Source organism: Nelumbo nucifera, chromosome 8 (assembly GCF_055504915.1).
Source record: "Nelumbo nucifera cultivar China Antique chromosome 8, China Antique-T2T, whole genome shotgun sequence".
NCBI classification, from domain to species: domain Eukaryota; kingdom Viridiplantae; phylum Streptophyta; class Magnoliopsida; order Proteales; family Nelumbonaceae; genus Nelumbo; species Nelumbo nucifera.
In genome coordinates, this window is record NC_142656.1 from 37,133,429 (window position 1) to 37,153,520 (window position 20,092).

Sequence of the window (20,092 nt, forward strand, 5' to 3'; positions counted from 1 at the left end):
CATAACCATATCGTGAGAAATCATCGGTGAAGGTGATGAAATACACGTGTTTGTTGTGGGTCCTAACACTCAGGGGACCACATACATCACTATGTATAAGGTCAAGTGTGCCTGTACATCTTTCAGGCTTACCGTTAAATGGCTGCTTTGTTATCTTGCCTCTAAGGCAAGGCTCACAAGTGGGAAGGTTTTCTACAGCTAGAAAACCCAAAGGACCATCCTTTACCAATCTTGTGATTCGGTCAATACCGGTGTGGCCAAGTCGATAATGCCACAGGCACGTGGGACTGACTATGTCACGAGTCTTTTTCTTGGGGAGTTCGACCGACGTAGTTTCGGTTAAGTTAGTTTCTAGAGAAGGATGTAGAACATAGAGGCCATTCTCCAGTTCCCCGCATGCGATGAATTTGTTGTTCCTTTTGATAGTAATCATATTACTCAAAGAGACAGTATATCCATCCACACACAGTTTAGAAATAGAAATCAAATTTCTTCTTAGATTTTGTACATAAAGACGGTCTTTTAGTACAAGAATTCCTTCTCTAAAATTTAATTCTACGGTTCCTATCGCCGTAGTTCCAACACTTGCAGAAGTCCCCAAGTAAAGTGTCACCTCTCCTTCACTCAGCCTTCTACTTACTTTGAACCCGTGCAGTGAGTTACACGCATGAGTTGAAGCCCCAAAGTCAACACACTAGGACACAGAAGTTACTAGTAAATTAGTTTCCATGACACAAGTTTCGAAAGTACCTTTCTAAGATTCCAGGTAGGCAGGACAGTTCCTCTTCCAGTGGCCGGCCTGCTTACAGAAGTTACAGGCATCGGATGCCTTGTCTTTCTTTAGTTTCTTAGATTTGGTGGTCTTTTTCTAAGGCTTTCCCTTTGCCTTCTTCTTCTTGCCAGATTTGCCAGCTTCAACAAGCATGGCTATCGGCTCATCCTTCCTTATTAATTCCTCATCTCTTTGCAACATATTGCTAAGCTCTAGGACGCTGACATTCAGCTTGTTCATATTATAATTCATAATGAATGGGTTGAAGGACGGAGGTAGAGAGTTGAGAATAGCATCGATCTGTGTGACCAGATCTAGCCTGAAACCAAGGGCCTCCATCTCGTTTATGTAGCCCATCATCCGAAGACAATGGTCATGCACTTGCTACCTCTTAGTCATCTGCGTAGACATGAACTATTTCAGGAACTTTTGTCGAGTAGAACGATTCTGCTCTTCGTATATAGTCTTTAGACTATCCAATATGTCTTTAGCGAGTTCGATCTGATCGATCTGCCTCTGTATCGGATTGTCCAAAGAGGCTATAATATAGCAGTGGGCCAAGGAGTTTTTATCCTCCCATTCTTAGTATTCTCTCCTTCGGGCCTCAGAAGCCCTATCCCTCAGATAATCCAGAGCAAGATTTTTAGCAACCTTATCCAGTTTTTCTGAAGCTAGGACCAGCATAAGGTTTTTGTACCAATCGGCATAATTGGGTCCCTTAAGCTTGTTGTCGTCAAGCAACTTAGCAAATTGTCCATTTGCCATCTTCTGGTAAAATAGCAAAATGTTAGTCCACAACCTTAGTTTGATTCATGTTACCTACATAAATATGGCTTTTAATCTATGTTCCATTTTCATTTGTTCATCTCTGAGATTTCTCTCCTATCACAGTGACGGAGATGGCGAAAAGTCTCTGGAAATGTGAGAAATCACATAGGGTGGGTGGAGCCAATTGTTTTAGCTACATAACCACACCACTTTTCTATGATGGATCACATTCACTCATCATATGAGTTTCCCTTTGGCCTCTGTCAGACAAGGTTTAGAGCCGTTTTCAGGTAAACCTTTCTGTCCAGTGAGTGCTCACCCATCATATTTAGGTTATGCCAAGGTATCGTGAAAGAGTTCCCATTTTCTGATGAAGCCCCTCCCACATCGGTCTATGATGCCCCTATCATCCTATGAAACACTCTAACAGACCCAACAGCAAATGGATAGCCCAATTTTATGGTGTGTTTCCTCATTACTGAAGGACCCCATCATCGTTCTAATGATGGAAGGCCTTTAGAGAGTCTATCATATGGATCCCCCTATCACATGCACTCATATTACCGGAGGGAACAAAATTACGCCCTAGTTCTAATTTAGGTCAAACCACAGTGGCTCCCACTGACTTTCATAAAGTCAGATTTCTGCTGGGCCTAAAACGGCTAGGGTTCCCACACGTGTCCCTTTTTAGGGTTGTGGGGCCCACAACAAAAGGAAGGGGTCATCCAATGACTGTAGGGGACACCATGGCAATGATGTGCATTCAGCCATGGTGTGCGCAAGAGCCACTAACTTATCATCATGGGCCAAGTGCTTATGGCCCACGGTCGCAGCACATCAAACATCCACACATCACATGATATGGAAGAATTGATCCAATCAATCACTAGCTGTAAAGCCTATTAATCAACCCAACAAAAACACAATATTAACAATTAATATCATCTAGGTATATGGGCTGAATAGCAGTTAGCAATTCGGCCCATATAGCTTCTCTCACAAAAATGGGCTTTTGTAGTTTTAACTCTTTAAAAATGGGCTTTACAGGTTGGGCCGAATTAATCCCTGCAATTGAACATCAGATTTGGGCCTGAAAGTGTGAGAAATCTGGACTGAAAATAGTCCCCTTTTGAATCCTAGATTTAGTCCAATCTGGTCCGAGATAGTCAAAACTGATTTTCAATTCAAGAATTAATTCAGGAAAGATCTTAAATTAAAATTTCTGATTTTAGGCAATCATAAATCAGACATGGACTATTCGCACCACCTGCAAAATAGAGGTTAGTCACTAGGGTTGCAGTTTCATAAACTACAAAACGCAGAATGCGATTCCTCCATTTGCAAATCTCCAGCTCCGCCGTCTTCTTCAATCAAGAAAATAAAATAAAACAAAAATCCTATTTCTATTAATTAATTACATCCTTGATTGAATCCTATACATTCAGTCTAGAAAAATAAAAAAAAAATGATTTTACAGACCGAATTAAATAGAAATTACAAAAGGAGAATGTGCAGACAATCTGCACCAAATCTGCATTTTGATCTCCAGGTACGAACAGTCCATTAAATCAAAAACTAAATCAAGAACAATTCTAAATAAATTTCAAATTTAAACAAAATTAATTTCAGATCAATCGCCCTCAACAAGAAATCAAACTGCAGCAGATGGTGGCGGCTGCTGAAGGAGAAGGCTAGGGAAGAAGATGGTGAACTGCTTTTTTCTTCTCTAGGGTTACTGAGATCCAATCTCAATGCTGCAGATGTGTTCTACGAAATCCCTAGGGTTCGATTCTTGTAATTCGAATTAGGGTTTCCTCTAGTTCCTTAATGATTAAGAAAACCTCCTAATCATATCTGGAGTTGCCCTTATCCAAATTTGTATTTGGATTAGGACTCTTAATCTTATCTACAGATTAGATAAGCTTTTGTGCTCATCCTAATCTCAGATCTGCCCCTTATTAATGACTGATCAAATCAGCCCAGTTCGAAATGGGCATTAGGCTCAATAAGAATCAAGTGCTCAATAGTCTTCCAAACTACTGCCCAGTTGGGCTTCTTTGTATGGCTTGGGACCCAAGCATTGATCTACACACCAGCCACATGGGTTCGGCCCAGCCTCTGTTACAAGGATTAGCCGAATTCACTAGAGAGGCCAGTGAACCCCCTAAGCCCATCACATGGTCCCTATGGGATCAACACGTACACTAAGTGGTCCCTGGGCCAAGCCATCTTATAAAAACCCAGGGACTGTGGGCAGGTGCAAGATTAGCCCATCAGGTATTATCCCAAATGGCTTACACTTAACCACTCTGCCCATAATGATCAAGCACTGCCCGACAAGAGAGGACCTCTCCCTTGGCTGCAAGGAATAGTGCTGCACTCTCTACTCACATGGATCCCGGGAATTAAAACCATTTGCAAATATTTTGAAACTATACTTAGATATATATCATATATATAAATTTTGCAAAACAAAATTCCAATGATTGAAACCAATTGCTGGCAGTTTGGCTTCCATCAGAGAGTGTGCATCCCCGATCATTACCTTTGTCCGACAAAGGGGCTGATTCCGTCACTATGATCACCCACTCAGATGAAATCTCAGACTGTCCCAACATACCCAGGTTTTGACCCCTGCTAAGGATCTCACTGATTGGCATATCAAAGACAGCCCAATCCGACACCTAGTGCAGTACCATAATGGGGTCTTGGGGTCAGGTGTAACTTTCCAGTTTTGCCCATCAATCTCCAAGGTCCAGGGCAATACTAGAAATCTGGTCTGGTTCAAGGGTTCAAGTAATTCTACACTGCGTGTGCCTTGTATCTCACCCTAGCGGCTGAGACAAGGCACCCCAACAGTTGGCAGCACACCAGTGTCAGCCTTGGCAGGATAAATCTCCCCAAACTGTCCAATAGATTTTTCATGTTAGAATTTATTTTTGTAGTTGTTAATTTTTTAGCATAATTAATCCTTTTGATGGGTTGTCGAAGCCCTCAAAATTAATGCTAGTCCCACAATCAAATTTTTGTAGTAATAGTGGTACTAGGTCGAATCCCACAGGGAGCTAGGGAATAATTTCTTAGCCGAATGCGCAATATAATAGAGTGGGAAAATTAAATAATTAAAAATTCTAAAATAATAAGAAAGCAATAGCAATATCAAACAAGAGAAATCAGTCTTACCAAATTCTGATTCAAGGGTTCAGGTTTGTTAATTGGCCACCGATCATAGGTAGACTTCGGCAGTCTTGCAATTTAAGCATTTAACCTTAGATTTATTAGGATAGCCATAATAAACCATGTGTTTTCTTAAATCAGCTGACCAAACCCAGCATTCGATCAATACTTATCACTAATCAACTGGGTACGATAGCGTTCCATATCAATTAGTGATAGCATTAAGCTTAGTGAAAATAGTTAAACCAAAATAACAATAATTGAGATAGTTGCAATTATCGAACAAATGACCCAGAAAGATATTAACCTAATTGCCACTTGAAACACTATTCGGGACAATTATGGATCACCGAACCATGGATAGCAGTAGGAAAATCAACATTAATTAATTTGTCAAACTAATTAACATTAACATCCAATGAGAATATGCACAAGAACCAATGGATAGTTGAATTAAAAAGCAAGAAACTTGAGTTAAATACAGAACCTCACGATGACACAATCGATCCTCCCCCCTTGAACCAGAAAAGAAAAAGGCTTAGCTGCTCATGATTTTCGAATCCTCCAGGCTTTGCTTTTTAGTAGGCCGAATTGATCTTCTTGGTAGCTTGAGTTGCTTAATGCTTGATTGTTGGACTGATTGAGGGATGCCTAAAGCTGGTCCGCTCCCTGAAGGGATGAGAGATCCATCGTATGGACACCCAGATCTTGCAGAATAAGGGGGCGAATTTCAAAAGTTTTTCTCTCCCTTCAACTAGGAATTGCATTCCCTATTTAGAAAAACATATTTTTCAAGGATCAATCTTGAACCATGAACCAAACCAGATCTGAACCAAAAAGTGTAGGAGGGAGGATGTACTTGATACGGAGAAATAGTATCTCCCAATGGAGGTGTTCACACCCAAGGAAGGATCCAAAATTCTGCTCGCACTGAAAATGGCGCAGTGCAAGATGGAGCAGAATCAGCAATGTTCTTCCAAAAGAACTTGACCCTTCACAAGAATCAACTAGATGGCTTGTGAGAATAGCTCCAATCAATCTTTTCCCAAAAGATTGGTACCAAGATCAAATCTTGATTTCTCCCAAGAACTGGAGATCAAATCTTGTATGGCGTGGGACCCAAACATTGATCTACACATCAGCCACATGGGTTCAGCCCAGCCTTTGTTACAAGGCCTAGCTGAATACACTGTTATGGACAATGCACCCCCTGAGGGCAATACTAGAAATCTGGTCCAAGGCAATACTAGAAATCTGGTCCAGTTCAAAGATTCAATTAATCCTACACTATATGTGCCTAGGGTCTCACCCTGGCAGCTGAGACAGGCCACCCCAACCGACTTGGTGGCACCACAGTGTCAGCCTTAGGATAGGTCTCCCCAGACCGACCCATTGGCTGTGAACATTCTAAACTAACACGAGTCTCATTAAGTGTCCAGTTTAAGGGTATTACACAGAAACATACCAAGGGAACATGATGTAGGGTTGAGACCTTAAATCAAAGCTCGTCTAGGGGCTTTGATTGGTTGCAAATGGATTTACATGAGGAAGAAGGGCCCCGATGGTAGGGTTGAGACCTTCAAAGCTCATCTAGGGGCGAAAGGGTACACTCAAAAAGAGGGCATCGATTATGAGGAAACATTTTCACCTGCGGACATGCTTAAATCCATTATGATCCTGTTAGCTGTAGCAACATACCATGATTATGAGATTTGGCAGATGGATGTCAAAACTGCATTCCTGAATGGAGATCTAACAGAAGATATCTATATGCAGCAGCCGCAAGGCTTCATTGCTGCAGGTCAGGAAAACATGGTATGTAAACTTAACAGATCCATCTATGGACTTAAGCAAGCTTCTAGAAGTTGGAACATTCGTTTTGACTCTGCTGTCAAATCATTTGACTTCGAGCAGAATCCAGATGAACCCTGTGTCTACGGGAAGTACAGTGGAGATAAGGTTACCTTCTTGGTTCAGTATGTAGATGACTTTCTACTCATTGGCAATGATGTAGGAATGTAAACTACGGTGAAAATATGGCTATTACAGCAATTCTCCATGAAAGATCTTGGAGAAGCCTCCTATATACTGGGTCTTCGACTCTATAGAGATAGATCGATGTGGATAATAGGATTATCCCAATCTGCTTACATCGATAAAATAGTCAAAAGATACAGCAAGGAAAACTCCAAGAAAAGAAATGTTCCTCTTAGGCACGGAGTCACTCTCGACAAGAAGATGTCTCCCAAGACTTCTGAGGAGATTGATGGCATGAAAGACGTTCCCTATGCCTCTGCCATAGGGAGCATCATGTATGTCATGATGTGCACTTGTCCTGACATAGCTTAGGCAGTGAGTGTAGTAAGAAGATTTCAGGCCAACCCAGGGCAGGAGCATTGGACTACTGTGAAAAATATACTTAAGTACCTTCGAAGGACAAAAGAGTTTTGTCTAGTTTTCGACGGTAGCTCACTACAGATCCAAGGGTATACAGATGTCGATTTCCAGTCGTATCCAGATGATAGAAAATCTACATCTTGATATGTTTTCACGATTGGAACGTGTGCTGTTTGCTGGAAAAGCAGCAAACAGGGGTCCACTACAGACTCCACGACCGAGGCCAAGTACATTTCTGCAAGTGAGGCTGCCAAAGAAGCCGTGTGGATGAAGAAGTTCATTCACGAGTTGGGAGTAGTTCCGTCCAGCACATCACCGATCCTGTTGTTGTGTGACACAATGGAGCCATTGCTCAGGCTAAGGAGCCACGAGCCCACTCGAAGTCGAAGCACATCGAGAGGAAGTATCACGTACTGCGGGAGATTATTAGTAGAGGGGATGTCCTGATTCAGAAGGTAGCGTCTGCGGAAACTGTAGCAGTCCCATTGACGAAGCCACTATCACAGAAAGTGTTTCAGAAGCACGTGGAAAGCATGGGACTCCAGCTTGTACCTGATTGAACGTAAGTGCAAGTGGGAGCTGTTGGACAGTTTTGTATGCCCTTAGCATCAATCAGAATGATGTATATTATGAGTATATTGTAAATGAATAAAAGTACATATTTGATTCATGTTTCCATGGTATGTTTCTATGTAATACCCCTAAACTGGACACTTATTGAGACTCGTGTTAGTTTAGAATGTTCACAGCCTGTGGGTCGGTCTGGGGAGACCTATCCTGACAAGGCTGACACTGTGGTGCCACCAAGTCGGTTGGGGTGGCCTGTCTCAGCTGCCAGGGTGAGACCCTAGGCACATACAGTGTAGGATTAATTGAATCATTGAACTGGACCAGATTTCCAGTATTGCCCTGGACCTTGGAGATTGATAGGCAAAACTGGAAAGTTACACCCGACCCCTAGATTCAATTATGATAATGCACTAGGTGTCGGATTGGGCTGTCTTTGATGTACCAATCAGTGAGATCCTTAGCGGGGGTCAAAACATGGGTATGTTGGGACAGTCTGAGAATTCATCTAAGTGGGTGATCATAGTGACAGGATCAGCCCCTTTGTCGGACAAAGGTAATGATCGGGGATGCACTCTTACTGATGGAAACCAAGATTGCCGGCAACCAATTTCAACCGTTCAGATTTGTTTTGCAAAGTATATTTTATATGAGATATAAAAGTATATATATTATGGTTTATAAATGTTTGCAAAAGGTTTTAATTACCGGGATCCATATAAGTAGAGAGTGCAACACTGTTCCTTGCAGCCGAGGGAGAGGTCCTCTCTTGTCGGGCAGTGTATGATCATTATGGGCTGAGAGGTTAAGTTTAAGACCATTGAGGATAATACCAGATGGGCTAATCTTGCATCTGCCCACAGTCCCTGGGTGTTACAAGGTGGCTTGGCCCAGGGACCACTTAGGGTAAGTGTTGGGCCCATTGTGCCCATAAGATGGGTTTCAGGGGGTGCACTGTCCATAATAGTGTATTCGGCCAGGCCTTTTAACAAAGGCTGGGCTGAACCCATGTGGCTGATGTGTAGATCAATGTTTGGGTCCCACGCCATACAAAGAAGCCCAACTGGGCAGCAGTTAGGAAGGTTAAGTGAGCACATAAGTTTAATGGGCTTAAAGCCCATTTCGAACTGGGCTATTTAATTAGTCAAATATGGGGCGAATTCTGAGATGGTTTAGCAGATAGGATAGGGTCTTGACCCTATCCACTCAGAGAGTCCAGATCTGAATCACATTCAGATCTAGAAACCTCCTAATGAGATTAGGAGAAAGCTGATCTAATCTTCAAATAAGATAAGGGTTTATCCTTATCACCTAAAGAAAAGGCTGATCCAAATATGATTTGGATAAGCAGCTCCTAATTGGGTTAGGATCTGATCTTTTTAGGTTAACAAAGAAAAGAAGGGGGTGGCAGCTTTTAGAATACACAGATTGAGATCCTCTTGAGTGCTGAAGTCACTAGAAGAGAGAATTCTACACCCTGTGAATACTCTCTTGCCGCCTCCTTACTACCGCCACCATTACCTTCAGTTCGATCTCCAGTTCTTGGGAGAAATCAAGATCTGATCTTGACACCAATATTTTGGGAAAAGATTGATTGGAGCTGTACTCACAAGCCATTTAGTTAATTTTTGCGAAGGGTCAAGTTCTTTTGGAAGAACATTGCTGATTCTGCTCCATCCTGCACTGTGCCATCATCAATGGAAGCAGATTTTGGATCCTTCCTTGGGCGTGAACACCTTCATTGGGAGATACTATTTCTCCGTATCAGGTATAATTCTCTCCTACTCCTTTTTGTTCAGATCAGGTTCAGCTTATGGTTCAAGAATGATCCTTGAAAATATGATTTTCTAAAATAGGGAATGCGATTCCCAGTTGAAGGGAGTGAAAAATTTTTGAAATTCGCCCCCTTATTCCGCAATCTTTGGGCGTCCATACGAATCTAATATGCATCTTATTCATTTACAATAAACTCATAAAGTACATCATTCTGATTGAAGCTAAGGGCATACAAAATTGTTTAACAGCTCCCACTTGCACTTAGGTCCAACCAGGTACTAGCCGGATTTCCATGCTTTCCACGTGTTTCTCAAACACTTTCTGTGAAAGTGGCTTTGTCAATGGGTCTGCAACATTTTCCACTGGCGCTACCTTCTAAATCAAGACGTCCCCTCTACCAACAATCTCTTGCAATACGTGGTACTTCCTCTCGATGTGCTTCGACTTCGAGTGGGCTCGTGGCTCCTTAGCATGAGCAATGGCTCCATTATTATCACACAACAATGGGATGGGTGATGTGCTGGACGGAACTACTCCCAACTCGTGAACGAACTTCTTCATCCACATGGCTTCTTTGGCAGCCTCACTTGCGGCAATGTACTCGGCCTCGGTTGTGGAGTCTGCAGTGGACCCCTGTCTGTTGCTTTTCCAGCAAATAGCACACGATCCTATCATGAAAACATATCTAGATGTAGACTTTCTATCATCTGGATCTGATTGGAAATCGGCATCTGTATACCCTTGGATCTGTAGTGAGCTACCGTCGAATACTAGACAAAACTCTTTTGTCCTTCGAAGGTACTTAAGTATGTTTTTCACAGCAGTCCAATGCTCCTTTCCTGTGTTGGCTTGAAATCTGCTTACTACACTCACTGCATGAGCAATGTCAGGATGAGTGCACAGCATGGCATATATCAATCTTGAACCATGATCCAAACCAGATCTAAACCAAAAGGAGTAGGAGGGAGGATGCACCTGATACGGAGAAATAGTATCTCCCAATGGAGGTGTTCACACCCAAGGAAGGATCCAAAATCTGCTCCCACTGAAGATGGCGCAGTGCAGGATGGAGCAGAATCAGCAATGTTCTTCCAAAAGAACTTGACCCTTCGCAAGAATCAACTGGATGGCTTGTGAGAACAGCTCCAATCAATCTTTTCCCAAAAGATTGGTATCAAGATCAAATCTTGATTTCTCCCAAGTACTGGAGATCGAATTGAAGGTAATGGCGGCAGCAGTAAGGAGGCGGCAAGAGAGTATTCGCAAGGTGCAGAATTCAGCACTCAAGAGGATCTGAATCTGTGTCTACTAAAAACTACCTCCCCCTTCTTTCTTTTGTTAACCTAAAAAGATCAGCTCCTAATCCAATTAGGAGCTGCTTATCCAAATCATATTTGGATCAGCCTTCTCTTTAGGTGATAAGGATAAACCCTTATATTATCTACAGATTATATTAGCTTTCTCCTAAACTCATTAGGAGGTTTCTAGATCTGGACTCTATGAGTGGATAGGGTCAAGACCCTATCCTATCTGCTAATCCATCTCAGAATTTGCCCCATTATTAACTAATAAAATAGCCCAGTTCAAAATGGGCTTTAAGCCCATTAAGCTTATGTGCTCACTTAACCTTCCTAACTGCTGCCCGGTTGGGCTTCCTTGTATGGCGTGGGGCCCAAACATTGATCTACACATCAGCCACATGGGTTCAGCCCAGCCTTTGTTACAAGGCCTGGCCGAATACACTGTTATGGACAGTGCACCCCCCGAAACTCATCTTAGGGGCTCTATGGGCCCAACAATTACCCTAAGTGGTCCCTGGTCCAAGCCACCTTGTAACACCCAGGGACTGTGGGCAGATGCAAGATTAGCCCCTTAGGTATTATCCTCAACGGTCTTACACTTAACCTCTCAGCCCATAATGATCATACACTGCCCGACAAGAGAGGACCTCTCCCTCGGCTGCAAGGAACAGTGTTGCACTCTCTACTTATATGGATCCCGGGAATTAAAACCTTCTTGCAAACATTTTAGAAACCATAATATATATACTTTTTTATCTCATATAAAATATATTTTGCAAAAACAAATCTCAACGATTGAAATCGGTTGCCGGCAGTCTTGGTTTCCATCAGTGAGAGTGCATCCCCGATCATTACCTTTGTCCGACAAAGGGGCTGATCCTGTCACTATGATCACCCACTTAGATGAATTCTCAGATTGTCCCAACATACCCAGGTTTTGACGCCCGCTAAGGATCTCACTAATTGGTATATCAAAGACAGCCCAATTTGACACGTAGTGCAGTATCATAATCGAGTCTAGGGGTCGGGTGTAACTTTTCAATTTTGCCCATCAATCTCCAAGGTCCAGGGCAATACTGGAAATCTGGTCCAGTTCAAAGATTCAATTAATCCTACATTGTATGTGCCTAGAGTCTCACCCTAGCAGCTGAGACAGGCCACCCCAACCGACTTGGTGGCACCATAGTGTCAGCCTTGTCAGGATAGGTCTCCCTAGACCGACCCACTGGCTGTGAACATTCTAAACTAACACGAGTCTCATTAAGTGTCCAGTTTAAGGGTATTACACAGAAACCTACCAAGGGAACATGAATCAAATATGTACTTTTATTCATTTACAATAAGCTCATAAAGTACATCATTCTGATTGAAACTAAGGGTACAAAACTGTCTAACACTCCCCCCTTTATATAGCTTTAGGAGGAGGTCTCTCTCCAACTCCTTCTAGGAGATTAACTTCAAGTCTCGATCTGTTTTGAACAAATCCTATCCTATCTCTTATCTAGTGATCTAATCCAATCTACTTATCTTTATAGAATTACATTCAAAATTTAAATCTAATAAGACTCTCTTCCTTGAGGTTGCATTTGCAATTGGGACTCTAGGCTCTTGAATTGGAGTTGGGCTGCTTTAATATCTTGGGTTGTTATAAGGCTCTTTTGCAAATTGGGCTTCAGCTGTGAAATGGGCTTGACTACGAACTTGCTCTGACTTTGGGCCTGGTTTCGTATTCGATGCGGACAGAATTTGTCAAAACCTAAAACATAAAAGTTGTGGGATTTTCTTTCCTCTTTCTGATGCTTCTTGAATTTGCCAAGTCGGAGTTCAGAATTGAGAGTTATTCCCAGATTACTGAATGGTGCCGAAACTATGCAAAATCATCCGAATTGCCTTGTTTTCTTCCAATTGCCTTCTTGTTTGCCCTGAATCGAAATACAAGAGTAATGAGTCCAATGAAGTGATAAATTAATGGAAAAGAGTGAATATTTGGGGATAAAAATAGGGTACTTTTTAGTCTCATCAAATCCTCCCACACTTAAACTTTACCCGTCCTCGGGCAAGGCAAAACTCAAGCAAAACAAAAGAAACTACCTACTGATTTTTAATCTCTCTTTCTCTCAACATAAGGCCTGATCCATTGCATGCATCGGTTCGGACTTGGTAATCTTCCCATTTTCATTTCTTTCTCCCATTTTACTTGTCCGAGTAATGAGTCCAATGAAGTGATAAATTAATGGAAAAGAGTGAATATTTGGGGATAAAAATAGGGTACTTGTTAGTCTCATCAATCCTCCCACACTTAAACTTTACCCGTCCTCGGGCAAGGCAAAACTCAAGCAAAACAAAAGAAACTACCTACTGATTTTTAATCTCTCTTTCTCTCAACATAAGGCCTGATCCATTGCATGCATCAGTTCGGACTTGGTAATCTTCCCATTTTCATTTCTTTCTCCCATTTTACTTGTCCAAGAGTGATCTCAAATCACCATTCCTCATGGTCCCAAGTTAAATCGACAACAAAGGAAACAAGCCTTCTACCGGCTGAATATTCTTGGACTGAACATGCACCCATCGTTTTAACAATCCAATGCAGCCAGATTCAATTAACTTTCTTTGTTTCATAGGTCAAAACAAGGTATGTTATTACCATAAGCTTGCTATGCATCACATCTCCACCACTTAGTATGAATTCCAAGGGTCTGAAGGTGAGAATGGGGTTGGGGTTCTAGGGTGACTGCATTTTATGCTCCATCTCACCCTTGCTTTCGTTTCTAGATGTGAGTGCATTTTATGCTCCATCTCACATTAGTCACGATTTTATTATTATTATTATTATTATTATTATTATTATTATTATTATTTTATTTTTTTATTTTTTGCACAACGGGTCTCACTATCTGATCCATGAACTCATTGATCGTGGTCTCAATATGCCTAACACAACAAGTTCTAGAATAATCAAACCTTGTTTGACAGATATTTATGTGAAAATTAATCAAATCCTCATGTGGATAACTTTATATGCATCTTCCCTATTGATTGATTAAAATAACGAGGTACCATATGCAGCCAAAAAAAATTCACTTAGTCATGCTTGCATCCTATTCTATCTATTCAGCCTAAGCACATGATTCCTGATAAGTCGAAATCATTCAAGGATAAGTCTCTAGGGAGCAGAAATTTCAAAAGGCAAGGTCAAGAAGTGATGATCGAAGCATGCTAGGGTTATCCCAAATTCCACCAGATTTCCCTAATCCCCCCACACTTAAGGTATACATTGTCCCCAATGTATGTGGTTATGCATATAGTAGAAGGATTTGAGGGAACTTCCCTATACGCCTTGTTAGGTTCCTTCAGATATAGAATCAGCTGCAAAACACAGAAATCGAAACAAAATAACAAAATTAACTAAACACAATGGGTTGCCTCCCACAAGCATAATTGTTTAACGTCGTTATGCTCGACGTCCTCCTTTGCTTCTTTAACTCGATGAATAACGAGGAAGGTCTAACGAGATGTCTACCGTAAAGGAGACATTTGCATCCTCATGGATCAACTTCAACCGATGCCCATTCACCTTGAAAACCTTACCTATATTGAGACTTTTGATCTCTACTGCACCATAAGGAAACACATTAGTAACAACAAATGGACCGATCCACCTAGAACGCAACTTACCTGGCATGAGTTGGAGTCGAGAATTGTACAATAAAACCTTTTGTCCAATTATAAATTGTTTTCTTAAAAGTAAATTATCATGGAACAATTTAGTCTTCCCTTTGTAGATTTTCGAATTCTCATATGCTTCTAACCGCAACTCTTCCAGCTCTTGCAATTGTAGCTTCCTTGCCTTGCCAGCTTCTTCCATGTTCATATTGCAGCGTTTGATTGCCCAATAGGCTCTATGTTCAATTTCGACCGGCAAGTGGCAAGATTTGCCAAAAATCAACCTGTAAGGGGACATCCCTATTGGTGTTTTGTATGTAGTTCGATATGCTCAGAGTGCATCATCTATATGTAGGCTCCAATCCATTCTTCCCGGATTCGCCGTCTTCTCTAAAATGGACTTGACCTCTCTATTAGAAATTTAAGTTTGTCCGTTTGTCTAGGGGTGATAAGTAGTGGCGATTCAGTGATGCACCCCATACTTCCTCAGCAAGACTTCAATGATTCTATTGCAAAAGTGGGTCACTTGATCACTTATGATGGCTCGAGGAATAACAAACCTACTAAAAATGTTAGATTTGATAAACCCTACAACACACTTAGAATCATCAGTCCTGGTGGCCTTTGCTTCCACCCATTTTGAGACAAAGTCAACTGCCAAAAGTATATAAACAAAACCACAAGAGGGAGGAAATGGTCCTATGAAATCAATACCCCAAACATCAAAGATTTTGTAGACAAGAATAGGGGTTTGGGGCATTTCATTCCTGCGAGATAATGCACTGTTTGTTGACATCTTTCACAATTTTTACAAAACAAGTATGCATCTCTAAATAGGGTTGCCCAATATAACCCACAATCTAAAACCTTTCGAGCAGATCTCTTTGGCCCAAAATGACCACCACAAGCATAATTATGACAAAAGCTTAAAATCGACATATGCTCATTCTCAGGGACACACCTCCTAATTACTTGATCAGAGCAGAATTTCCATAGATAGGGTTTGTCCCATACATAATATTTTGCCTCATACCTGATTTTATTCTTCATGGACTTGCTAAGGTAATTAGGCAAATTTCCGGTAACCATGTAGCTCACAATATCAGCATACCAAGGGACCATACCTTTTATGTGAAACAATTGCTCATCAGGAAACAACTCAAAGATGGGTGAGGAGCCCTCATCTTTTACCAACCTACTTAGATGATCCGCCACCGAGTTTTCAGCTCCCTTTCGATCCTTAATCTCCAAATCAAACTCTTGGAGCAAGAGTATCCACCTTATCAGCCTCGGTTTTGAATCCTTTTTCGCTAGCAGGTATTTCAAAGCTACATGATCAGAAAATACAATTACTTTAGAGCCAAGCAAATATGATCAAAATTTATCTAAAGCAAACACAATTGCTAATAGCTCATTTTCAGTGGTTGTGTAGTTGCACTGTGCAACATTTAATGTTTTTGAAACATAGTAGATGATGTGGCTCCTCCCATCAACTTGTTGACCTAAAACAGCCCCTACCGCATAGTTGCTTGCATCGCTCATGATCTCAAAGGGCAAGTTCCAATCAGGTGGTTGAATAATGGGTGCAATTGTTAATAGTTTCTTGAGCTTGTCAAAGGCTTCCTTGCACTCATCTCCAAAATCGAAAGGCACATCCTTCTGAAGCAAATTGGACAATGGCAGGGTGATTTTTGAAAAGTCTCTAATAAACCTATGATAGAAACCTGCATGTCCAAGAAAGGAACGAACTTCCCTAACATTGGTAGGGTAAGGTAAGCTCACAATTAGATCAATCTTGTCCTTGTCAACCTCTATTCCTCTAGCCGAAATAACATGTCCCAACACAATGCCTTCCTTTACCATAAAGTCGCATTTCTCATAATTCAAAACAAGATTTGTCTCTACACATCGATTCAGAATTTTACTTAAATTACTTAAGCAGTCATCAAACGAATCACCATAAACAGTAAAATCGTCCATGAACACTTCAATGCACTTCTCAATAAAATCAGAAAATATACTTATCATGCATCTTTGAAAAGTGCCTGGAGCGTTACACAGACCGAAAGGCACTTCCTTTGCTTCAATGCACCAAATTTTACTTCAATGCACTTCCTTTGCTTTGCCTCCTTCCTTAAACGACGGTTAGTCTTCTCAATTTCGGGGTTGTAATCTAGTTCACCTTGTTGAGAAGCACGAGTCATAAAACAAAGAAGGTTAACACAAATAGATGGTAACAAGCTAAGAAAATAAAGTAGCTCCCCGGCAACAGTGCCAAAATTTTGACGGGTTGTCGAAGCCCTCAAAATTAATGCTAGTCCCACAATAAAATTTTCGTAGTAATAGTGGTACTAGGTTGAATCCCATAGGGAGCTAGGGAATAATTTCTTAGCTGAATGCGCAATATAATAGAGTGGGAAAATTAAATAATTAAAAATTATAAAAGAACAAGAAAGCAATAGCAATATCAAACAAGAGAAATCAGTCTTACCGAATTCTGATTCAAGGGTTCGGGTTTGTCAATTGGCCATCGATCATAGGTAGACTTCAGTAGTCTAGCAATTCAAGCATTTAACCTTAGATTTATTAGGATAGCCATAATAAACCTTGTGTTTTTCTAAATCAGCTGACCAAACCCAGCATTCGATCAACACTTATCACTAATCAACTGGGTACGATAGCGTTCCATATCAATTAGAGATAACATTAAGCTTTGTGAAAATAGTTAAACCAAAATAACAATAATTGAGATAGCTGCAATTATCGAATCTTGTTCCATTGATTCCCTTTTAGGTTAAAACATGTCAATACATTGGTCAAAGTCTGTCATGAACAATTGACCCAGGAAGATATTAACCTATTTGCTACTTGTACCACTATTCGTGACAATTACGAATCACCGAACCATGGATAGCAGTAGGAAAATCAACATTAATTAATTTGTCAGACTAATTAACATTAACATCCAATGAGAATATGCACAAGAACCAATGAATACTTGAATTAAAAAGCAAGAAACTTGAGTTAAATACAGAACCTCACGATGACACAATCAAACCTCCCCCCTTGAACTAGGAAAGAAAAGGCTTAACTGCTCATGATTTTCGAACCCTTCAGGCTTTGCTTCTCAGTAAGCCGAACTGATCTTCTTGGTAGCTTGAGTTGCTTGAAGCTTGATTGCTGGACTGATTGAGGGATGCCTAGGAGATTAACTTCAAGTCCTGATCTGTTTTGAACTAATCCTATCCTATCTCTTATCTAGTGATCTAATCCAATCTTCTTATTTTTATAGGATTACATTCAAAATTTAAATCTAATAAGACTCTCTTCCTAGAGGTTACATTCGCAATTGGGACTCTAGGCTCTTGAATTCGAGTTGGGCTGCTTTTATATCTTGGGCTGCTACAAGGCTCTTCTGCAAATTGGGCTTCAGCTATGAAATGGGTTTGGCTGTGAACTTGCTCCGACTTCGGGCCCGGTTTCATATTCGATGCGGACCGAATCTGTCAAAACCCAAAACATAAAAGTTGTGGGTCTTTCTTTCATCTTTCTGTTACCTCTTGAATTATCCAAATCAAATTCCAGAATTGAGAGTTATTCCCAGATTACTGAATGGTGCTGAAACTATGCAAAATCATCTGAATTGCCTTGTTTTCTTCCAATTTCCTTCTTGCTTGGCCTGAATTAAAATACAAGAGTAATGAGTCCAATTAAGTGCTAAATTAGTGGAAAAGAGTGAATATTTGGGGATAAAAATAGAGTACTTTTTAGTCTCATCACCTTTTATTTTCTGTTTGCTATAATTCTTGGTTGCTTTATTTAATTGCCCTTTAATTAGTTATTTAATTGAATAATTAATTGTTAATAGGAAATTATTCAAGTTTTCGAATTTGAGTTTGAATTTCAAATTTGAATTCAGAATTTAAATTTTAATTCGAATTTGAATTTGAATTTAAATTTCAAATTTAAATTTCAAATTTTGAATTTCAAATAAAAAATAAAAAATAAAAAATTATAAAAATTAAAATAATAAAAAAATTAATTAATCTTTTTAAAATGTTTGGCATTTGCATTCCAGCATTTAGGGTTTGATGTTTTAGAGCATGCATCTTATAGGATTATTTAATTGCTGAAATTATCATTATTAGTTGTTAATGTGTTAGGGTTTTTCATTTTTAATTATTCCTTTTGCTGAATTAGTTTGTTATTTCATTTTATGTTAAGTTGTTGAATTGCATATTAGAAATAATTGTCCATGCATTGTAATTAGTTGCATTTATTTTGTTTGTTGTGTTTTTTTTTATTAATCCATTTTAGGGCAATCCAACTTAAATAAGATAAGGTAGGGATTTCATCACCCTTCCATGGCCCAAAAATCACCACCCTTCATGTGCATCCACCCTAAACCTTAATTTAAAATTTGGATAGCAAGATCCTTTAGGAAGCCTCACATTTGGTTCAAAAGTGTATTGAATTTTAGGGAAGCTTGTAATTACTTTCCATAACCGGCGGTTGGTGTCTAAGGAAAGAGGTTAAACGGCTAAGCCTAAGCGGGTTTTGTGGTTATTTAATTAGGTCTTTGTGAGAGCAAGGGGAGCCTCTGACGGGTTGTCGAAGCCCTCAAAATTAATGCTAGTCCCACAATAAAATTTTTGCAGTAAAAGTGGTACTAGGTCGAATCCAGCAGGGAGCTAAACAATAATCTCTCAACCAAATGAATAATATAATGGAGTGGGAAAATTAAATAATTAAAACTTCTAAAAGAACAAGAAAGCAAATAGCAACGAACAAACAAGAGAAATCAGTCTCACTGAATTCTAATTCAAGGGTTCGGATTGATCTATTGGTTGTCGATCATAGGTAGACTTCGACAGTCTTGCAATTCAAGCCTTTAACCTTAGATTTATTAGGATAGCCATAATAAACCTTGTGTTTTCCTAATTCAGCTGACCAAACCCAGCATTCAATCAACACTTATCACTAATCGACTGGGTACGACAGAGTTCCATATCAACTAGTGATAGCATTAAGCTTTGTGAAAACAGTTAAACCAAAATAACAATAATTGAGATAGTTGCAATTATCGAATCTTGTTCCATCGATTGCCTTTAGGTTAGTTAAAACATGTCAATACATTGGTCAAAGGCTGTCATGAACAATTGACCTAGAAAGATATTAACTTAATTGCTACTTGTACCATTATTTGTGACAATTATGGATCACCGAACTATGGATAGCAGTAGGAAAATCAACATTAATTAATTTGTTAGATTAATTAACATTAACATCCAATGAGAATATGCACAAGAACCAATGAATACTTGAATTAAAAACAAGAACTTGAATTAAACACAGAACCTCACGATGACACAATCGAAAGTCCCCCCTTGAACCAAAAAAGAAAAGCTTAGCTGCTCATGAATTTCGATCCCTCCATGCTCTACTTCTCAGTAGGCCGAACTGCTCTTCTTGGTAGCTTGAGTTGCTTGATGATTTCTTGGATGATTGAGTGATGCTAGAGCTGGTCCGCCCCCTCTTTATATAGTAGAGGGAGAGGGCTGTTTTCCAACTCCTTTTAGGAGATTAACCTTAGCTAGAAAGTCCTGATCTATTTTGAACTAATCCTATCCTATCTCTTATCTAATGATCTGATCTCAATCTTCTTATC

The 20,092-nt window shown here is 40.1% G+C and overlaps 1 protein-coding gene across 1 annotated transcript; it reads right to left on the bottom strand.

Moving 5' to 3' along the window:
• Positions 1-14,239: 14,239 nt before the first annotated feature.
• Positions 14,240-14,722, bottom strand: LOC148789876 (uncharacterized). Its single transcript, XM_088893797.1, has one exon. The coding sequence runs from the start codon at positions 14,720-14,722 to the stop codon at positions 14,240-14,242; it is 483 nt and encodes a 160-aa protein (XP_088749923.1).
• Positions 14,723-20,092: the final 5,370 nt, after the last annotated feature.